Source organism: Camelina sativa, chromosome 19 (genome assembly GCF_030686135.1).
Source record: "Camelina sativa cultivar CO46 ecotype springtype chromosome 19, ASM3068613v1".
NCBI classification, from domain to species: domain Eukaryota; kingdom Viridiplantae; phylum Streptophyta; class Magnoliopsida; order Brassicales; family Brassicaceae; genus Camelina; species Camelina sativa.
This window is the reverse complement of record NC_141898.1, coordinates 18,138,876-18,155,798: the sequence shown is the minus strand read 5'-3', so window position 1 is coordinate 18,155,798 and position 16,923 is coordinate 18,138,876. Positions and strand designations below refer to the sequence as shown.

General features: G+C 33.8%; 4 protein-coding genes across 4 annotated transcripts; 2 read left to right on the top strand and 2 right to left on the bottom strand.

Annotated features, from left to right (window-relative positions):
* Nucleotides 1–676: 676 nt before the first annotated feature.
* On the top strand, nucleotides 677–1,036 carry LOC147920748 (uncharacterized). Its single transcript, XM_087501211.1, has one exon. It carries the CDS (start codon nucleotides 677–679, stop codon nucleotides 1,034–1,036), a length of 360 nt encoding a protein of 119 aa, XP_087357337.1.
* Nucleotides 1,037–6,680: 5,644 nt separating this feature from the next.
* On the top strand, nucleotides 6,681–9,853 carry LOC104767991 (receptor-like protein 35). Its single transcript, XM_087500425.1, is given in 4 exon segments — nucleotides 6,681–6,809; nucleotides 6,812–7,177; nucleotides 7,180–9,540; nucleotides 9,676–9,853. Coding segments are annotated over 3 exon segments (2,763 nt in total). The 5' UTR covers nucleotides 6,681–6,749; the 3' UTR covers nucleotides 9,517–9,540; nucleotides 9,676–9,853.
* A 2,023-nt stretch (nucleotides 9,854–11,876) lies between these two features.
* Nucleotides 11,877–12,572, bottom strand: LOC147920747 (uncharacterized). The gene has a single exon (XM_087501210.1). It carries the CDS (start codon nucleotides 12,570–12,572, stop codon nucleotides 11,877–11,879), a length of 696 nt encoding a protein of 231 aa, XP_087357336.1.
* Nucleotides 12,573–12,999: 427 nt separating this feature from the next.
* On the bottom strand, nucleotides 13,000–14,411 carry LOC147920746 (uncharacterized). The gene has a single exon (XM_087500402.1). It carries the CDS (start codon nucleotides 14,068–14,070, stop codon nucleotides 13,627–13,629), a length of 444 nt encoding a protein of 147 aa, XP_087356528.1. The 5' UTR covers nucleotides 14,071–14,411; the 3' UTR covers nucleotides 13,000–13,626.
* Between the last annotated feature and the right edge of the window lie 2,512 nt (nucleotides 14,412–16,923).

Sequence of the window (16,923 nt, the reverse complement as noted above, 5' to 3'; positions counted from 1 at the left end):
ATCCTGAGACTATTCCAGCTCAAGCAAACTTAACTTTGGAGTTCTCTCAGGACCCTTGACCGAAAAGATAAGTGCACTTTGGTGACATAGGTGGCCAAATCAATTCTTTTAAACCTCTCCAAAAGTCTCTGAAACCGGGGTGTCACAATTCACCCCCACTAACAGATCGCAACGTCCTCGTTGCGAACCAAGACCGTCACCCCCTGACAATATTAGTCCACTCGACTCCACACTCATCTGGGTTCGTCTCTGATACCACTTGTAACACCCCGACCACCAACCTGTCAGTGGGCCCCATGTCCAATCCCAGTCCATGGACCCACCTTCCTTAATGGGTCTCACGTCCTCTCACTAGGTCCATGAGCCCATCCATATCCGACGGTCTACGTCCAGGAGGCTTTAAAGACTTGTTACCGTCCCTACAAATCACCACATGATTTTTTCCTGTGTTTTATCCTCACTCGCACAATTGCGTCAGTCACTTCCCGGAAGATCACCCATCCTGAGACTATTCCAGCTCAAGCACGCTTAACTCTGGAGTTCTCTCAGGATCTTGGACAGAAAAGATAAGTGCAGTTTGGTGACATAGGTGGCCAAATCAATTCTTTGAAACCTCTTTACAAGTCTCTGAAACTGGGGTTTCACAATGAGCATCCTCGCAATATGTAACATAGACATGATGTTTACATATATTTATGTTGGTATTCCCGTATCTGCACATGATGCCAAAGTTCTCTCGCTTGCTATAGAAAGTGATTCTGATTTTTCACACCCACCTGATGGTAAATATTACCTCGGAGATTCAGGATATGCATTACGTCGTGGATTTCTTTGTCCATATAGAGGAGAACGATATCACCTATCTGGTTATAGAAACCAACCAAAGAGAAGTTATAAAGAAATGTTCAATCGTCGTCATTCATCACTTCGATCTGTTATTGAGAGAACAATTGGAGTATGGAAACGAAAATGGCGAGTCATGAGAGCTGAAGCGAGATATAAGCTCGCAACAATGAGAAAAAACAAATTGTGGTGACTATGGCCCTCCATAATTTTGTTCGCAATTCACATATTGAAGATCCCCATTTTCAATCAGAATGCGTACATGCCCCAAATGAGGAAGAACTTCATTAGTTTGAGACAATACATGGAAGGTGTCCCATGATGAGATTGCTAGTGTTATGTGGGCTAGTCGTCACTAGTTTTTATATTTTTGCATTATTTAAATTTTAATAACTTAATAAATTGATGTCTACAACTTCAATTATTTATTTCTTATTCTTATAGTTGTTTGTTTTTAATTAGTTTGCAAACAAAATCGCATATTTGATTGACTTATATTTTTCAAAATTTTAATTTATCATTAATAAATTTTATTTTGTCATTAAAGTGCTATATGAATTAATTTCTGACATAATATATATTTTATACAATCTTAATTAAATCAGTTTTATTTGATATATTTTATATTGGTGTTGTTAAAATAGTAAGCTGAAGATTTAACCATATTGAAATATCATATTAATGATATTTTAGTTTTTGGTATTATCAATTCAACTTTGTCATGTCATATAACTCGTCCTATAATATAACCTGTTTGTGTTATTTTGAAAGTTTAATATGTTTCAGTATTCATACTTTTAAACTTTTTATTAAGTTTAGATATATCAGTTATAATATTTAAAACTTCTTAAAATTTTAAATTTTACTATGTACGGTTAAATTAAACCCAAATTAAATTCGTGATATACCATGGAACAATATTTGTTTAATAAAATCTTAATTAAGTTTGGCATACATATTGGTGTTGTTAAAAAATATTAAAGTAAAAATTTAGGAGAATTTGTTAGAAATGCCCTTTTTGAAATAATCCTTTTCAAAAATACCTTTTCTTGAATTTTTTCCATTTTGCCCTTTACATAATTACAATATATTAAATTATTTTTTAGAATTTTTTTTTTAGGTTTGGGTTCTCCAATTTACATTTAGTGTATAGTTTTTAGAGGGTAGGATTTAGAATTTGGGGTTTAGGGTTTATAATTTAGTCATTTTATATATTAAAAAGGGGTATTTTTGAAAATAGACACCATGAAAGGGTATTTTTAAAAAGTGACATAGAAAAAGAGGTATTTTTGAAAATCCTCCAATATTTAACCCATATTGAAGTATCGGATTAATGATATTTTAATTTTTTATTATTATTGATTCAAAATCGTCCCGTCAAATATATACTCGTCATGCAATATAACTCCTCTATGTTAATTAATTTTTTTAAATATTTTTAAATATTCATAATTTGAACTTTTTATTATGTTTAGATATATCACTTATATATTTTAAACTTCTTAAAATTTTAAAATTTACTATATACGGTAAATTTACTATATATATATATATATATATTGAACACACACTTTTTACATTAATTGACTAATATATGTTCATTTTCAGATAGTAGAGAAAGTTAACTAAAATTGTTTGGATATGAATATAAACATTTAATGGCATTCAATGCCATTAAATGCTCATAGTTTCCAAAACATATTTAATCGTCAAAATACTCTACAAAAATACTATCATAGACGCATAGATGATAAAAAACAGAAGTTAAATGCATGCTAAAACATAGCAAAATACAGAGACGTTAAGACTATAACATATCGTTTACTAGCCAAATTCTTACATTTGTAATGCAGCTCGATCACTGGTATGATTGTGCATGTTTTCAGTGGATTAGTCATTTACCACTAGACTATAGTAAGCATTTCCATGTTAGAGCTGCTTAAAGAATTTTTATTTCATAAGAAAACGAGACTCTTGGAGAAGATATGTAGTAATCTTGAGAGTAGCTTCCAATCGAAAATAGGATTTTTGCGCAATTCGGTTAATCTCCACATGAGTTAGAATTGTAGTCTCCCTTGCTCTTTTTTCTCAATAACACTTAAGAGTCTTAGATCAATATGAAGAGACATCTTTTTGTGATATTTAGATGCAACACAACATTATAATGTAGAAAAATTGACTAGAATCAAAAGAAAGATTTTAAGTCAGCCGAAATCAATTCATGAAAAATAGACCTCAAAAAATCAATAAGACCAAAGACAATCCAAAATATCAAAAATACAAAAATACAAAAATAAATAAAAAACAATAGGATTAAAGAAAATAGTTGGAGATAAAAGAGAAGGACGAAACTGTTGGGGAAAAAAAAGAAAAAGAGAAGGATGAAACTCAATAATAATGAAATGTGACGCAGGCCACCACTAAAAAACACAATCTCGATTTATGTAATCTCAAAACTATGAACCAAGTCATCTTGGTCTAGCGGTAAAAGGAGAAAAGTCTCGTCACCTAAATTTGAGTAGCATTGGTCACGGGAATTCAAAAATTAACCTGATTTCCCCCGATCTCAAGATATTAGTTTTTGGACCTAGTTAGAAAACCTTTAGAATCACTCTGAGTTATAAAAAAAAACCTCAAAACTACTACTTTTATGCTCTCTTTATTTGACTGACAACATATTATCTTTGTATAGTTGTGGTTTTGCCGCTTTTTTCTAGTATTAGTTGCAAACTGAATATGCTAGTTACCCCTTCTGCATATATTTTTGTCATTTATTTTCCATTGGATTTATTTGAGATAGTGAAGTAATTAATATCTTCATATTTTAGTTGTTGTAGTTTTTGTTTTTATTTTAAACTAAGGGCTTGATTCGTTCTCGCATAACCATCCGCAAATGCTAGGTTTGCAGTTGCTAGCGTTTTAAAACAATCATACTTATCGCTTGATATAGGCATATAGCTAGAATTCAAAAGCTCAGGTGTTTGTGGCAGCGGAGGTTGTGGATGGTTTTTGATTCTTTTTTTTTATATATTAATAATATTAATTTATTAGAAATTCAAAAAATATAGTTTTATTGTTGAATACTATCATAATAAATTCTTATATATATATAATTATACTAGATGATGCCCGCGTAATAACGCGGGTAAAAAATTGAAAAAAAATATTAAGAACAATTAAGTAGTAATGTACATGTTTTTAAATTTTATCTTGTAACATTTTAATATTGAATATGAACCTCTCATATTTGATTTTAATACTCTCTCGGTTCCATTATATAAAAGGTTTAAGGCTTTTTTTGCTTTATTATATAATATTTTCTCAAATTTCTATGTCCAATTTTTATTAATATAACAATTTATGACTATTTGAACTATGCAGTATATTTTTCTGTCGGTTGAATTTTTATAAATAACATAATATTTATTGTTTATTAATTTTTTTCATCTTATTTTTATTAATCGTTGTGCTTTTTTAACCCAAAAACTCTTATAGGGCAAGGAGTACTATTTAAATATATATACCATCATAATAAACCATATTTTAAATTTAATTACACATTTCATTTTATTGCATAGAACTATATATTTTATATCAAACATACTTAATACATCATATCAAATATATATCTTAGTAAGAATAGAAAATACAAATAAAAATTAACAAAATGTAATTCGCAAAAAAAAACTGAATCGACATTTTTGAAGATATATTTGTTATATTGTTATATTGTTATCTCATAAGTACTAATTTTACCTCATGTCTTAATCAATTTTACATGAGTGAAATTTATAAAATAAAAACATTTTATAAAGATATAAAGACATTCTCATAAAATAACTGAAGATTCAGTCCTGTAAATTATAATTTATTTTGAATTATCTTATGTTATGACATATGCATTACAGAAATACATGTGTTGAAATTATAAAACTAAACATTAAAAATTACTAATATTCTTAAATGATTTTTTAAAAAATGATACATATTAACATTTGAAAATTTTTACAACTAAAATAAATTTCATCGTTAGACATTCAGTTTAGTAATCACATTTAACAATCTATTTCATCTTAAAACCATAATTCACTTCTTCATGGATTAGAGTAAAAATTTTAATAACAAAAATAATATGAGCATCATATGAGATAATATGTATATTGATTAGTATTTTAAATTTAACAATAAAAATAATAAAAAAATTATTTAACATCGACAAAATTTTTGGAATCCAAAAATATCCTAAATATTATTGTTCTATATGTCATAATTTCATAAGTAATATTTTGTCAATTTCATCAATTAACCAAAAATTCATTCCTACAAACTCATTTTTTCTTTTCAGGTTTCTCATATTACGACATGCATTAAAGTCGTTAAAATAAGACATGTAAAACTATACTAATACACATCATCTAGGAATTTTTTTTTAAGTTCATTATTTTTTCAAGGTTTTGTGTACTTACTTGTTTATATATTATCTCATAAGATTTATATTATCTCATACAATAAAAAAAAATTATATTACAACGATAAATACAATTTATATCCGAGTAAAATTATGTTAGATAACTCATGTTATTCTTTTAACTTTGTTGTTCATTATTTATTGATTAATATATATGCTTAATAAATTAAATTTTTTCTTAGACATGACAAATTTTATTGAGAACACACATATAATATAATTAGCATACAATGAAAAATATATTGATTTTGTTAGTTTTCCTTTTTGATTCAGAAAAATAAATTTACAATGAAAAATATATTGATTTTGTTAGTTTTCCTTTTTGATTCAGAAAAATAATTTTTTAAAAATATAAACATGCAAAATTCTGTAAATCTAATTTTTTTTTAAAATTTTGACATGTGTCAACATCTAATCAATATATTTGACATGTGTGACGATCTTGTCAGTGAGTAACTTTGACATCAAGCTTTTGAAAAATTTGATACGTGTCAACATCTAATCAATATATTTGACACGTGTCACGATCTTGTTAATGAATAACTTTGACATCAAGCTTTATATAATAAGATATATATATATATATATATATTTACAACTACTAAAATATTTCTTGTACATAAAAAAATATTTGAAATATCTTAAAATATATTTTTTTAGTTATAACAATACTGCTTTTTCTATATAAATTATATATATATATATATGTATTTTTGGTAACATTTCTGTTACGCCGCTATTGTTACTACTGTCAACCGAACACAAATCACCAGCAAATTCACCGATTTTAAAATGTTATATCAATCGTTCAAATCGTTTAATAACGTTTAAAACCGCGTCTGTCCACTTCCGCAAAATCCCGAAGCCACAACCACTTTGTTTAAACTAGTCAGGCCCTAAGTGAGGTTTTAATGATCGATCCAAAAAGAAACTAAACCAAATGAATCACCAACACTTTCGAAGTTAATGTTGTAACTTATTGAGTCTCCAAAGTCACGTTTCAGACCCAAAGCAAGAAAGAATTGGTAGAATGGTAGAGTTAAACGATACGATGGTTAGTGTGTGGTTTTAAAAGAATGTATTGTATCCAATCATCTGGACTAGTCAACAAAGTAAGCAGCCACTGAAATCAACGACAACATTTAATACATTGATTTTTTCAGACAAAATTCAATTAATAATATCATCCTGTCTCGATTAATGCCACTAGGAACTCTGAAAGTCTTCGAGGAAAAAATTGCTTATGGACCACCACCAATTAAGTTAATAGATGACTTGTTAGTCAGTCAACCCGAGTGTGTTATCTTTATTATGTATAAGAAAGAGATATATGAGAATGAAACCATGTTATCATCACAAATTCCATTTTCTTGATTTTCCATTGTTGATACTCAAGAAACTTTAAAAAAAAGTTTTAAAAAAAAACCTAAAAGAAAATATGAAAGGCTGCTCTTGGAACTCAATCAGTCTCATTTTTGTTACTCTTTTCTCTCTCTCTTTTTCTTCACTTCTATTTACTAAGACGTGTTTGCGGCACACTTGTGTCATCCAGAACAAAGAGACGCGATTCTCGGGTTGAAGAACGAGTTTGAGATTCAAAAGCCTTGTGTTGAAGGGACTCTAAAGACGGAGTCATGGGTGCATAACGTCGATTGTTGTTCTTGGGATGGTATCAGATGCGATACAAGGTTTGGGGATGTGATCAAGCTGAACCTTAGCTACAGCTACCTCCATGGCCAGCTCAATTCCAGAAGTAATATTTTTAGGCTTCAAAACCTTCGTTTTCTAGACCTTTCAAATAATTATTTCAGTGGTCAAATCCCATCTTCGCTTGGAAACTTTTCTAAACTCACCACTCTCGACCTTTTTCTCAAAATCATTTCAGTGGTCATATCCCATCTTCGCTTGGAAATCTTTTGCATCTAACCTATCTTTCCCTCAGTCAAAACAGTTTTACTAGTGGTGGCATCCCATCTTCACTTGGTAACCTTTCTCATCTCACCCTTCTATCCCTCAGCGGTAACAATTTTGTTGGTAAAATCCTATCTTCACTTGGAAATCTTTCTCATCTCACCGATCTTTCCCTCTGTGAAAACAATCTTTCTGGTGAAATCCCATCGTCACTTAAAAATCTTTTGCATCTCACCTTTCTCGATCTCTCACAAAACAACTTGGTTGGTGAATTTCCATCTTTTTTTGGCAGTTTTAATCAGTTGGTTTTCTTAGATGTTGAAAACAACGAGTTTAGTGGTAACTTACCCTTTACACTACAAAATCTAACAAATCTGTTATATTTATCACTCGACAACAACAAGTTCACAGGCACGCTTCCTCCTAACATGAGCTCACTCTCCAAATTGGAGTTCTTTTACGCCAGGGCCAACGCTTTCACTGGAACTATCCCTTCTTCTCTTCTCAACATTCCTTCTTTACTCTATTTTGACGTGAGTTATAACCAACTCAACGGCACTCTTGAGTTTGGGAATATATCTTCATCACTAGAAGACTTAAGCCTTGGATATAACAACTTAAATGGACCAATCCCCAAATCCATTTCCAAATTAGTCAACCTATGGATACTTGACCTCTCCCATCTCAACACCCAAGGCTCAGTTGACTTTAGCATCTTCTTGCATCTCAAGTCCCTCAACGATCTTCGCTTATCCAATCTGAACAGCACAACTACAATTGACTTGAATGCATTCTTGTCAAGTTTCAAGTCACTACAAACGTTGGACCTCTCAGGGAACCATGTTTCAGCCAGAAACACCAGTTCAGTTTCAGATCCTCCATTGTTATCGCAGTTTAACTTGTCAGGATGTGGTCTCACTGAGTTCCCAAAGTTCCTAAAAACCCAAGACACAATGACGATTTTAGACATTTCCAACAACAAAATCAATGGTCAAGTTCCTGGCTGGTTATGGACGCTACCAAATCTGGATTCTGTGTATCTTTCCAACAACACTTTCATCGGTTTCCAAAGACCAACAAAACAAAGACTGTATTCTACCTGGAAATCATCTATGAGATACTTGTTTGGCGCCAACAACAACTTCACCGGATATATTCCATCTTTCATATGTGGGTTGCACTCTCTAACCGTTCTGGATTTATCTAACAATAAATTCAATGGTTCAATCCCTCGTTGCATGGGAAATTTCAGTACGTTTCTTGAAGTTCTAAATCTTAGAAAGAATCGTCTTCATGGAGGTCTTCCAGAGAATATATCTGCAAGCGTAAAGTCACTTGACGTTGGTCATAACCAACTGGTGGGAAATCTTCCAAGATCTTTGGTCCTTATATCTTCTCTTGAAGTTCTCAATGTGGAAAGCAACATGATCAATGACACGTTTCCTTTCTGTTTAAGTTCTCTGCAAGAGCTACAAGTTCTTGTCCTTCGTTCAAATGCATTCCATGGACCGATACAACAAGCCGGGTTTTCTAAACTACGAATCATCGACATATCCCATAATCACTTCAATGGAACATTGCCTTCAAATTTTTTTCTCTATTGGACTGCAATGTTTTCACTTGGGAAAACTGAAGATCAGTCTAACAGAGGGTATATGGGTACAAGCTATTACAGTGATTCAATGGTTTTGATGATTAAAGGCGTAGAAATGGAGATGGTACGAATCCTAAATATCCTTACATCGATTGACTTTTCTGGAAACAAATTTGAAGGAGAGATTCCAACGTCCATTTGTTTATTGAAAGAGCTTCATTTGTTCAATATTTCAAACAATGCTTTCACTGGTCACATCCCATCAAGAATGGCAAACTTAAGAGAGCTCGAATCGTTAGATGTTTCTCTAAACAAGCTTTCAGGAGAAATTCCACAAGAGCTAGGGAAACTCTCCTACCTTTCATACATGAACTTCTCCCATAACCAGCTTGTAGGTCTAGTACCAGGAGGCACTCAGTTTCTAACACAGTCTTGCTCTTCGTTCGAGGACAACCCGGGACTCTTTGGCCCTTCACTTGAGAAAGTTTGTGTAGAAATTCACGGGAAAACATCGCAAGAATCTGATATACCAGAACTAGAAAAAGATGAAGAAGAGGTGATAAGTTGGAAAGCGGCTGCAATTGGATTCATACCTGGTATTTCTTTTGGATTGACGATGGGATACATATTGGTTTCCTACAAACCAGAGTGGTTCATGAACCCTTTTGACCGAAACAAACGCAGAAGCATAAGCACCTGACCATAACTCATCAGAGTCAGAGAGGTAATTTTCTGAATTTATAAAAGTTATATATATATATATATATATATATATATATATATTTTCTTTGTTTAACAAATAGTCTTTATATATAAAAGTCTATATATATTAACGTATCAGCATTTCTTTTGTTTATAGCCTTATGAAACCCACACTGAAGAATATCGAAGAAAAGAATCAAGCAATCTAAGCAAACCGACTACATAGAAAGAAGTTCGGAAATAAATTTAGCTATATCGAAATATTTTTTTGTTTTGTATGTGGATGAATCAGATTATCAAGTTTGAAATTTTAATTAGTTGTTGTATTTGGGTCATGTTCATGTGTTCCTCATCACTATGATCTTTGTTTGTCTTTTTTTTTTTTTTTTTTTTTTTTTCTCTCAAGCACTCCATTATAATTAGATTAAAGGTTTACAAGCTTCCTTTGAAGAGGAGCCAAATACACCAATAAACTTACACAAGAGGATAAAATAAACTACAATCAATAATCTTAAACCATACAACAAACAAGCTCTAAGGCTTGGCTTGAAACCATAACATTGAGAAGATAAACGAAGGGGACAACAAGTCCTGAAGATAAAGAGTTGCCCCACAGAGGGAGGCCGCTCGTAGTGAAGGATGACCGACCACTGCCACATAGTCAGCCATTTTGATACCCGTTGACGTTGCAAAAGAACGAACTCGGTATTTAGATTCCGTACATGCACTAAAGGTCCCTGAAAAGGGTGGTAACACGTTGGACAAGACGAGAGTCTTGAAGGATAAGAACCTGAAAGGACACTTAGGGAGGGTATTGTATTGCCCAACTCTTTATGAACCTGAGAAAACACTTGAAAAAGGTTTCGACGTACTTTCAATATTGATTTTTCTGAGTGGAGAGCAAACGCCAATGACCCAGTAGATAAACAATGAGAAATGGCTGAAATTCGCTTTACTAGCGTCCTTAGTTTCCACATGTAACCACACATCGTAAATTTCAACATCGGAATGTCTCGATTACTCTTAACTGGAATGTCAAAGATAATGACTAAAGGTTCTCGGCTTACAAATATGTTCCTCCAGAAATATCTAGGGAGATCATGATATTGCAAGACCGGAAATGGATTGAGCCACATAGACGATGGGAGCCCTGGCTTTAGGAGTGAGTACGAACCTAGATATAAAAGTACTTCTAGTCGATGGTATTGATATAGACTTACCATCCCTTTTCTCCCCCAAATAAGTTCTGTCATGATATGATGGTGGGCGGATCTCCATCCTCCTCCGCACCGGTGAAATTGCTAGTACTTCCTTTTAGCACTTGTTCTTGTTGTTGGTTGTTTAAATTCTCACCTCCTGAGGAGGTGGATCCATTTCTGGGTTTTCTGGTTTTCGTCGGGACCAGATTAGAGCTTTGGCACTTAGGGCATGTTTATAGAGAGATCAATTTTGGGTGTTCTTAGAGTATAGATATTATAAAAATAATGTAAGATCAGTAGTTAAGAACTTTTGTTAAGAAGTTAGTTATTGAGAGAACATGTGTAAGATCTTAAGATTTAATAATATAATATTCTTAAACATATTACAATTATAATAATTTAGAAAATAACATTTTAATTGCAAACTCAAAAAACTTGAACTAAAATTCAAAATACAATACCAAATTTTTATGAAAAAAAAAACATTTTAAATAATTTTTTTTTTTAAAAAACAAACAAACATATTACTTAATTAATTAAAAAGACAAATATTTTATTTAATTAATACATAGATTAATGTCCAAATTTATTCCAAATATTCTCAATCAAATCCTCCTTTAATTTGCGATGTGCTTGTTTATCACGAATTATTGTATGGCCATCACCTAAACCCTCAAGATTTGAAGACATAGTTACTGAAAAGGTAAGATCCGGAGTAGTTCCAGTTCCATCTTCTTGTTGGAATTCTTGTTCGTCATAGAGTGTGTATGAATCTCGTTCATCTTCGACAATCATATTATGCAGTATGAGACATGTTCTCGTATATGCAATTTTACCCTTTGACTATAAAAGAGATGGATTTTTAATCATGGCGAATCTAGATTGCAGGACTCCAAATGCACGCTCAACATCTTTTCGTGCACCTTCTTGACGTTCTGCAAACAATCGATGTTTCGGGTGTTGTGGTTGTGGGATGGATTTAACAAATGTTGCCCATTCGGGGTAAATACCATCTGTCAGATAGTATGCCAAATTATACTCATTTCCGTTGATATAGTACGTAACTTCGGGAGCTCGACCGTAAATAATGTCTAAATACTGGTGATTGATCAAGGACATTTAAATCGTTACAAGTACCTGGAGCTCCAAAAAATACGTGTCATATCCAGAGATCTTGTGAAGCTACTGTCTCCAAAACAATTGTTGGCTTATCGGTGCCTCTTGAATACATTCCTTTCCAAGCGGTTGGGCAATTTTTCCACTTCCAGTGCATACAGTTAATGCTTCCAACCATCCCGAAAAAATCCCTCTGTTCTCCATAAAATTGTAGCCTTTGAAGATCCTCTGGTGTTGGTCGGCGTAGGTATTCAGTGCCAAACAAGTCAACTATCCCGACGACAAAATGTTCCAAACATTTACGAGCAGTACATGCAGCAAGACGTATGTATTCGTCAACCGAGTCCGACGCAGTCCCATATGCTAAAATTCGAATTGTTGCAGTACATTGTTGTAGGGGTGATAGACCATTCCGGAAGTTTGCATCCCTTTTTGGCTTAAAATATGGAACTTCTTCACTGAGACGATTCACAATACGCAAGAACAACGGCTTGTTCATTCGAAACCGTTGCCGGAAGTGGTGAGCATTGTAAGTCGGATTATCAGAAAAATAATCGTTCCACAAACGTTCATGCCCTTCTTCTCGTTTTCTATCGATGTATGCATGTGGTTTCCTTTCGACTGGAATTTCCTCTTCAACAGCTTCAAATTGGTTACTAAATTGCTCTTGAAAGTATTGGTTTAAACTATCGTTATTGGGATCATAATGGTAGTGAAAATTGCTGGAAGAAGATGCCATAACAGGGTTGAGAAAGAAAATGTCTTTGGTGAGAGAAAAAAAATGGTTTGATTTTCAATAAGATGAGTAAAAGAGAGAAGGTGAACAAAAGAGAGAAGAGTGTATGATTTGGTATGTTTGAGTTGGTATGTTTGATTTGGGTTGGTATGTTTGATTTGAGCTTATTCTCTTCTCATATATATAGAACTTTCGGACAAGAGTGTATGTTTGATTTCGGACAGAAGAGAGAAGAGACAAATTCTTGTGAACTTAATTCTTGTGAACTTGGTGCATGTGAATTTGGTGCATGTGAGTGTTAACTTGGTGCATGTGAACAATCGGACAAACTAAATAAAATTCTTGTGACTCTGTCTTTGTAACTAAAATTCAAACAAAGAAAACAAATACAAGTGACTTTAAAACTAGAAATCAAAATATCAAGCCTAAACCAAAATCCAAATACCAAGCCTAAACAAAAATCCAAATACCAAGCCTAAACAAAAAATCCGATCACGGGTTCACCATTCCGAAGCAAACAACAACAACCGAAAATGAGACAAATTTACTTGAGCTGGATCACTTGGTCCTTGAGCTGGATCACTTGGTCCTTGAGCTGGATCACTTGATCCTTGAGCTGGATCACAAGTACCTTGAGCTGGATCATTTGGTCGTTGAGCTGGATCACTTGGTCGTTGAGCTGGTTCAGTTGTGTCTCATTAGCAGGTAGTGGTTGAGCTTCACGGCTCGACAGACTTGTGAATCCAATCGCAGGAGCTGGTTCCGGAGGATAGTAACAGGTCTCAGCCTCCTCTTCTGAATCGCTACTACCGTCTAATGGGTTGTTTATACCATAGTCGTATAAAGAGTCCATGACTGGTTCAACATGAAAACGAAAACACATCGATTAATTAAACATAAGCCGAGTCATTACAAAAACATGTGAAACATAAACATAAGCTGATTCATTAAAACCATATACTAGAGTTAAAACAAAAGACAAACATACTTAGAACAAACATAAGACAAACATAAGACAAACATAAGACAAGCATACTTAAAACAACATAAACTAGAGCTAAAACAGTTCAGCCATTAGCTTCTTCTTTAGAGCTTTTTCATCTTCATCTAACGTTTCTTTCTTGGCAATGAGAGTGTCAAGAATGGACATCTTTTGAAGTTCTTTCATGCCCTCTAAATCCTTCTTTTTGATATCCCACATGTGACTAAACTCTGTCGATGGTGCAGCCTTCTCTTTACCTTTGTTCCTTGATTTTTTCATTGCCTTTATTCCAGCAGGCCTGCTCTCGTGCTCACCCACAACAGACCCTGAAGATGGTGCAGCATTATCGGCTTTTCTTTTGTTAGAGCTGGTTGTCTTTGGAGTGGGGTTCATAGGCTCTAAATTAATCCATTTCTGTTCATAGCGAAGCACATTCCAAGCATACTCCAAACCAAACTTCCTCTTGTACAGCTTAGTGTATAGTTGGTGAGCATTCTGCAGAATATCCACATCATTCATGCCACTAGCTTTCTCACCCTTTGCCTCTGCGTATGCTCCACAGAACTTACTAACTTCCCTGCTGATTTTTTGCCATCGTTGTCTACAATGATCAGGGAGCCTTGGTTCACCACCACCAAGGACATGATCACTTGTTGCATAATATTCACCAATGCGCTTCCAAAAGGACCCATACGGTTGATCATTCCCAACAATTGCATCATTCGATGTGTTTAACCAGGCGCTTATTAGGACTAAGTCATCTTGTGCGGACCATATCCTTCTCTCCCTACGCTGTTCTGCTGTCTCTTCTGTTTGACTAGGAGTTTGACTCGACTGTGAACTAGTTTGTGAACTAAAAGAAGGGATTTGAGAGCAAAGCTGTCGTATGGGAAGTTTAGAAGACTAAAGTAGGATTGAGACTGACTATTAGGAGTATTATTTGATTCCATAGCAAGCAGATTTAAAACGGAAGAAGGTGAGGAAGAGAGATTATTGGAAAGTTCTTAGAGATTGGTAAGAAAGAAGGAAATGAGATTGGATAATATAGAGAAGTTAAGAAGATCATTTAATTCAAAGTTTTGTGTTGTTAGAGAATTTTAATTCTAAATAACCATTACCTACTTCAGTCAAATCAGAAGTAAATAAAGGAGATTTAGTGTTTTAAATAATAAAAACCAAAAAAAGTTTGGTTTCGTTAAAGCATTGAACTCATTTTACAACTTTAGTCTACACTATCACAACTAAACAACTAACATAGACCATTGCAATCACCATCACAATAACCAAGCAAACAACACTTTAAAGGCAACTACAATCACTTAAAATCTCTTAATAATCAGTTACTACACAACTAAAGTTCAGTTTCGTTACCATCACAACTAAAGTTCAGTTTCGTTTATGCGTAACCATTAAGGGGAGAGAAAGAGATATCGAGTACACCAGAGAAATAGAGAGAGAGACGTTTTGTGGGTATTGTTGTAAGGTTTGGTCAGAGTATATATTTAGAGAGAGACGTTAGCATACTATTCTATTCTTTGGAAGAGAAAAAAGAAGAGGAGAGAGAGCGACTCTTTTCTTGGTATTGTATAAGAGCAGAGGAGAGGAACATACTACTAGTTCTTTGTGATGGGAATGAGGAGACGTGTGGGAGAACGAGAAAGGGACTTTGGCCAAAGAAAATCATCCTATCAGTGACATAATCAACTACCTTAAATTGAAGTTAAATCAAGTAATTTGGACACATATACGATTCATAATTCAACACAAACCATTAAACTCAGCACAAACAAACCATTTGACTTATCTTTCACTTGCGAGTAAGGAATGTTGTTGATGGTGGTCCGATTTAATTTGCCCTCCTTAACCTCACCTACATGCCTCATAAACAAACCAAAATCGATTAATCTTTATGGGTGTAAAGTTGAATTCAATTAGAGGATAAAAACGATTAGAATTCACTCATACAAATCTATTAAGGTTGATTTTCAATACAACACACGAAATGAGATTAGGTGTATAACAAATAAAATCGAAACCCTATAACATGAATGAGTGTTTCGATTTTATTTAAGCCTATCGAAACCCTATAAAATGATAAGCAACTACATGAATGAGTGTTTCGATTAGGTTTATAACACACAAATCAATTTTTTCCCAAAATCGAAACCTAATTCAGAGATGAGATTAGGTTTAAATCGCCGGAGCTTACCTTGTCTATAAAGCCGGAGGAGACAGAGGAGACAGAGAAGACGAGGAGACAAAGAGATCGGTTGACTTGGCGAGACAGAGGAGACAGTGGAGACGACGAGATCGGTGGACACGAGGAGACAAGGAGGCGAGGAGACGAAGAGATCGGTTGAATTGGTGTTTTAATGGCCGGAACACACCGGAATCGAGGACGATGGTGATGAGTACACAAATCTCTCGGCGTTTCACTGTTTCTCTTTTTGGGAGAGAAGAAGAAGAAAAACCTAGATTTCGCGAATGAAGAAAATGAAAATGAAACGAAGGGAAAATAATTCTTTCCAATCCGAGTGAGACACGTCTCACAAGATCAGTCCCAAGAACTGATCAAGAATAAGATCAAAAAGCCTGATCTAAAGTCCACTATTCATTTAATCTCATTTTTAAAAGGCCTAAGATCACCCCATCTGTTATTCCGGTAAATATGGCCTTAGGAGAGAAACGAAGGTTCAGTAGTTTCCTAGATGCTGCACCTTGGTTGTCCACGAAACCACCATTATGGGCCTTTTCTTTGGGCTCTCTTTTCTTGTTTACCTTCTTTTTATTTTTTCCTTTAGCCCGGCCAACATCACTTAACGGAAGAGGGGGACGACTTCGATTATCCTCGTCTTCCTTTGTGAGCTCCGTAGGGATCACTTCCTTGATTTTGGCTCCAAGTTCTTGAGGTTCTTTGCCCAGCAAATCATCTTCCTTGATCTTTGTTTGTCTTAATTCGAACAAGTACAACCATGTTTTCAGTAAAATATATAACTAACTGATCTTTGTTTTTTCTATGTTCTATCATTTCATATGAACAATCACATGTACATCTGCACAACGTAAAAGGAAACTAGTTTTCGCAAAAACTATTCAATTAAATCTAATTGCAACATGAATAACTTTGGTGCAGTAGTAGGTTACAAAGGTACAAGAACGATGTGCACAGTAGCTTTGGTGCAGTAGTAGGCCAGAAGATAACTTTTTTTTGTATTGTTATGTAAAGATCTAATAATGGATAACACAAGTTGATGAGCATTCAGCCAAAAAAAAAGGTTTCCACAATATCTTTAACTTTAAAGAAGATGTTGAAGAGTAGCTTGTAAAGGAAGCAAACATAATTTACCGGTACCTTAAGTTCTATAACATTGA

What these genes read in the sequence shown, in the direction of transcription:
- LOC147920748 (XM_087501211.1), top strand. Translation starts at nt 677, where the DNA reads ATGATGTTTACATATATTTATGTTGGTATTCCCGTATCTGCACATGAT.
- LOC147920746 (XM_087500402.1), bottom strand. Translation starts at nt 14,070, where the DNA reads ATGAATGATGTGGATATTCTGCAGAATGCTCACCAACTATACACTAAG.
- LOC147920747 (XM_087501210.1), bottom strand. Translation starts at nt 12,572, where the DNA reads ATGGCATCTTCTTCCAGCAATTTTCACTACCATTATGATCCCAATAAC.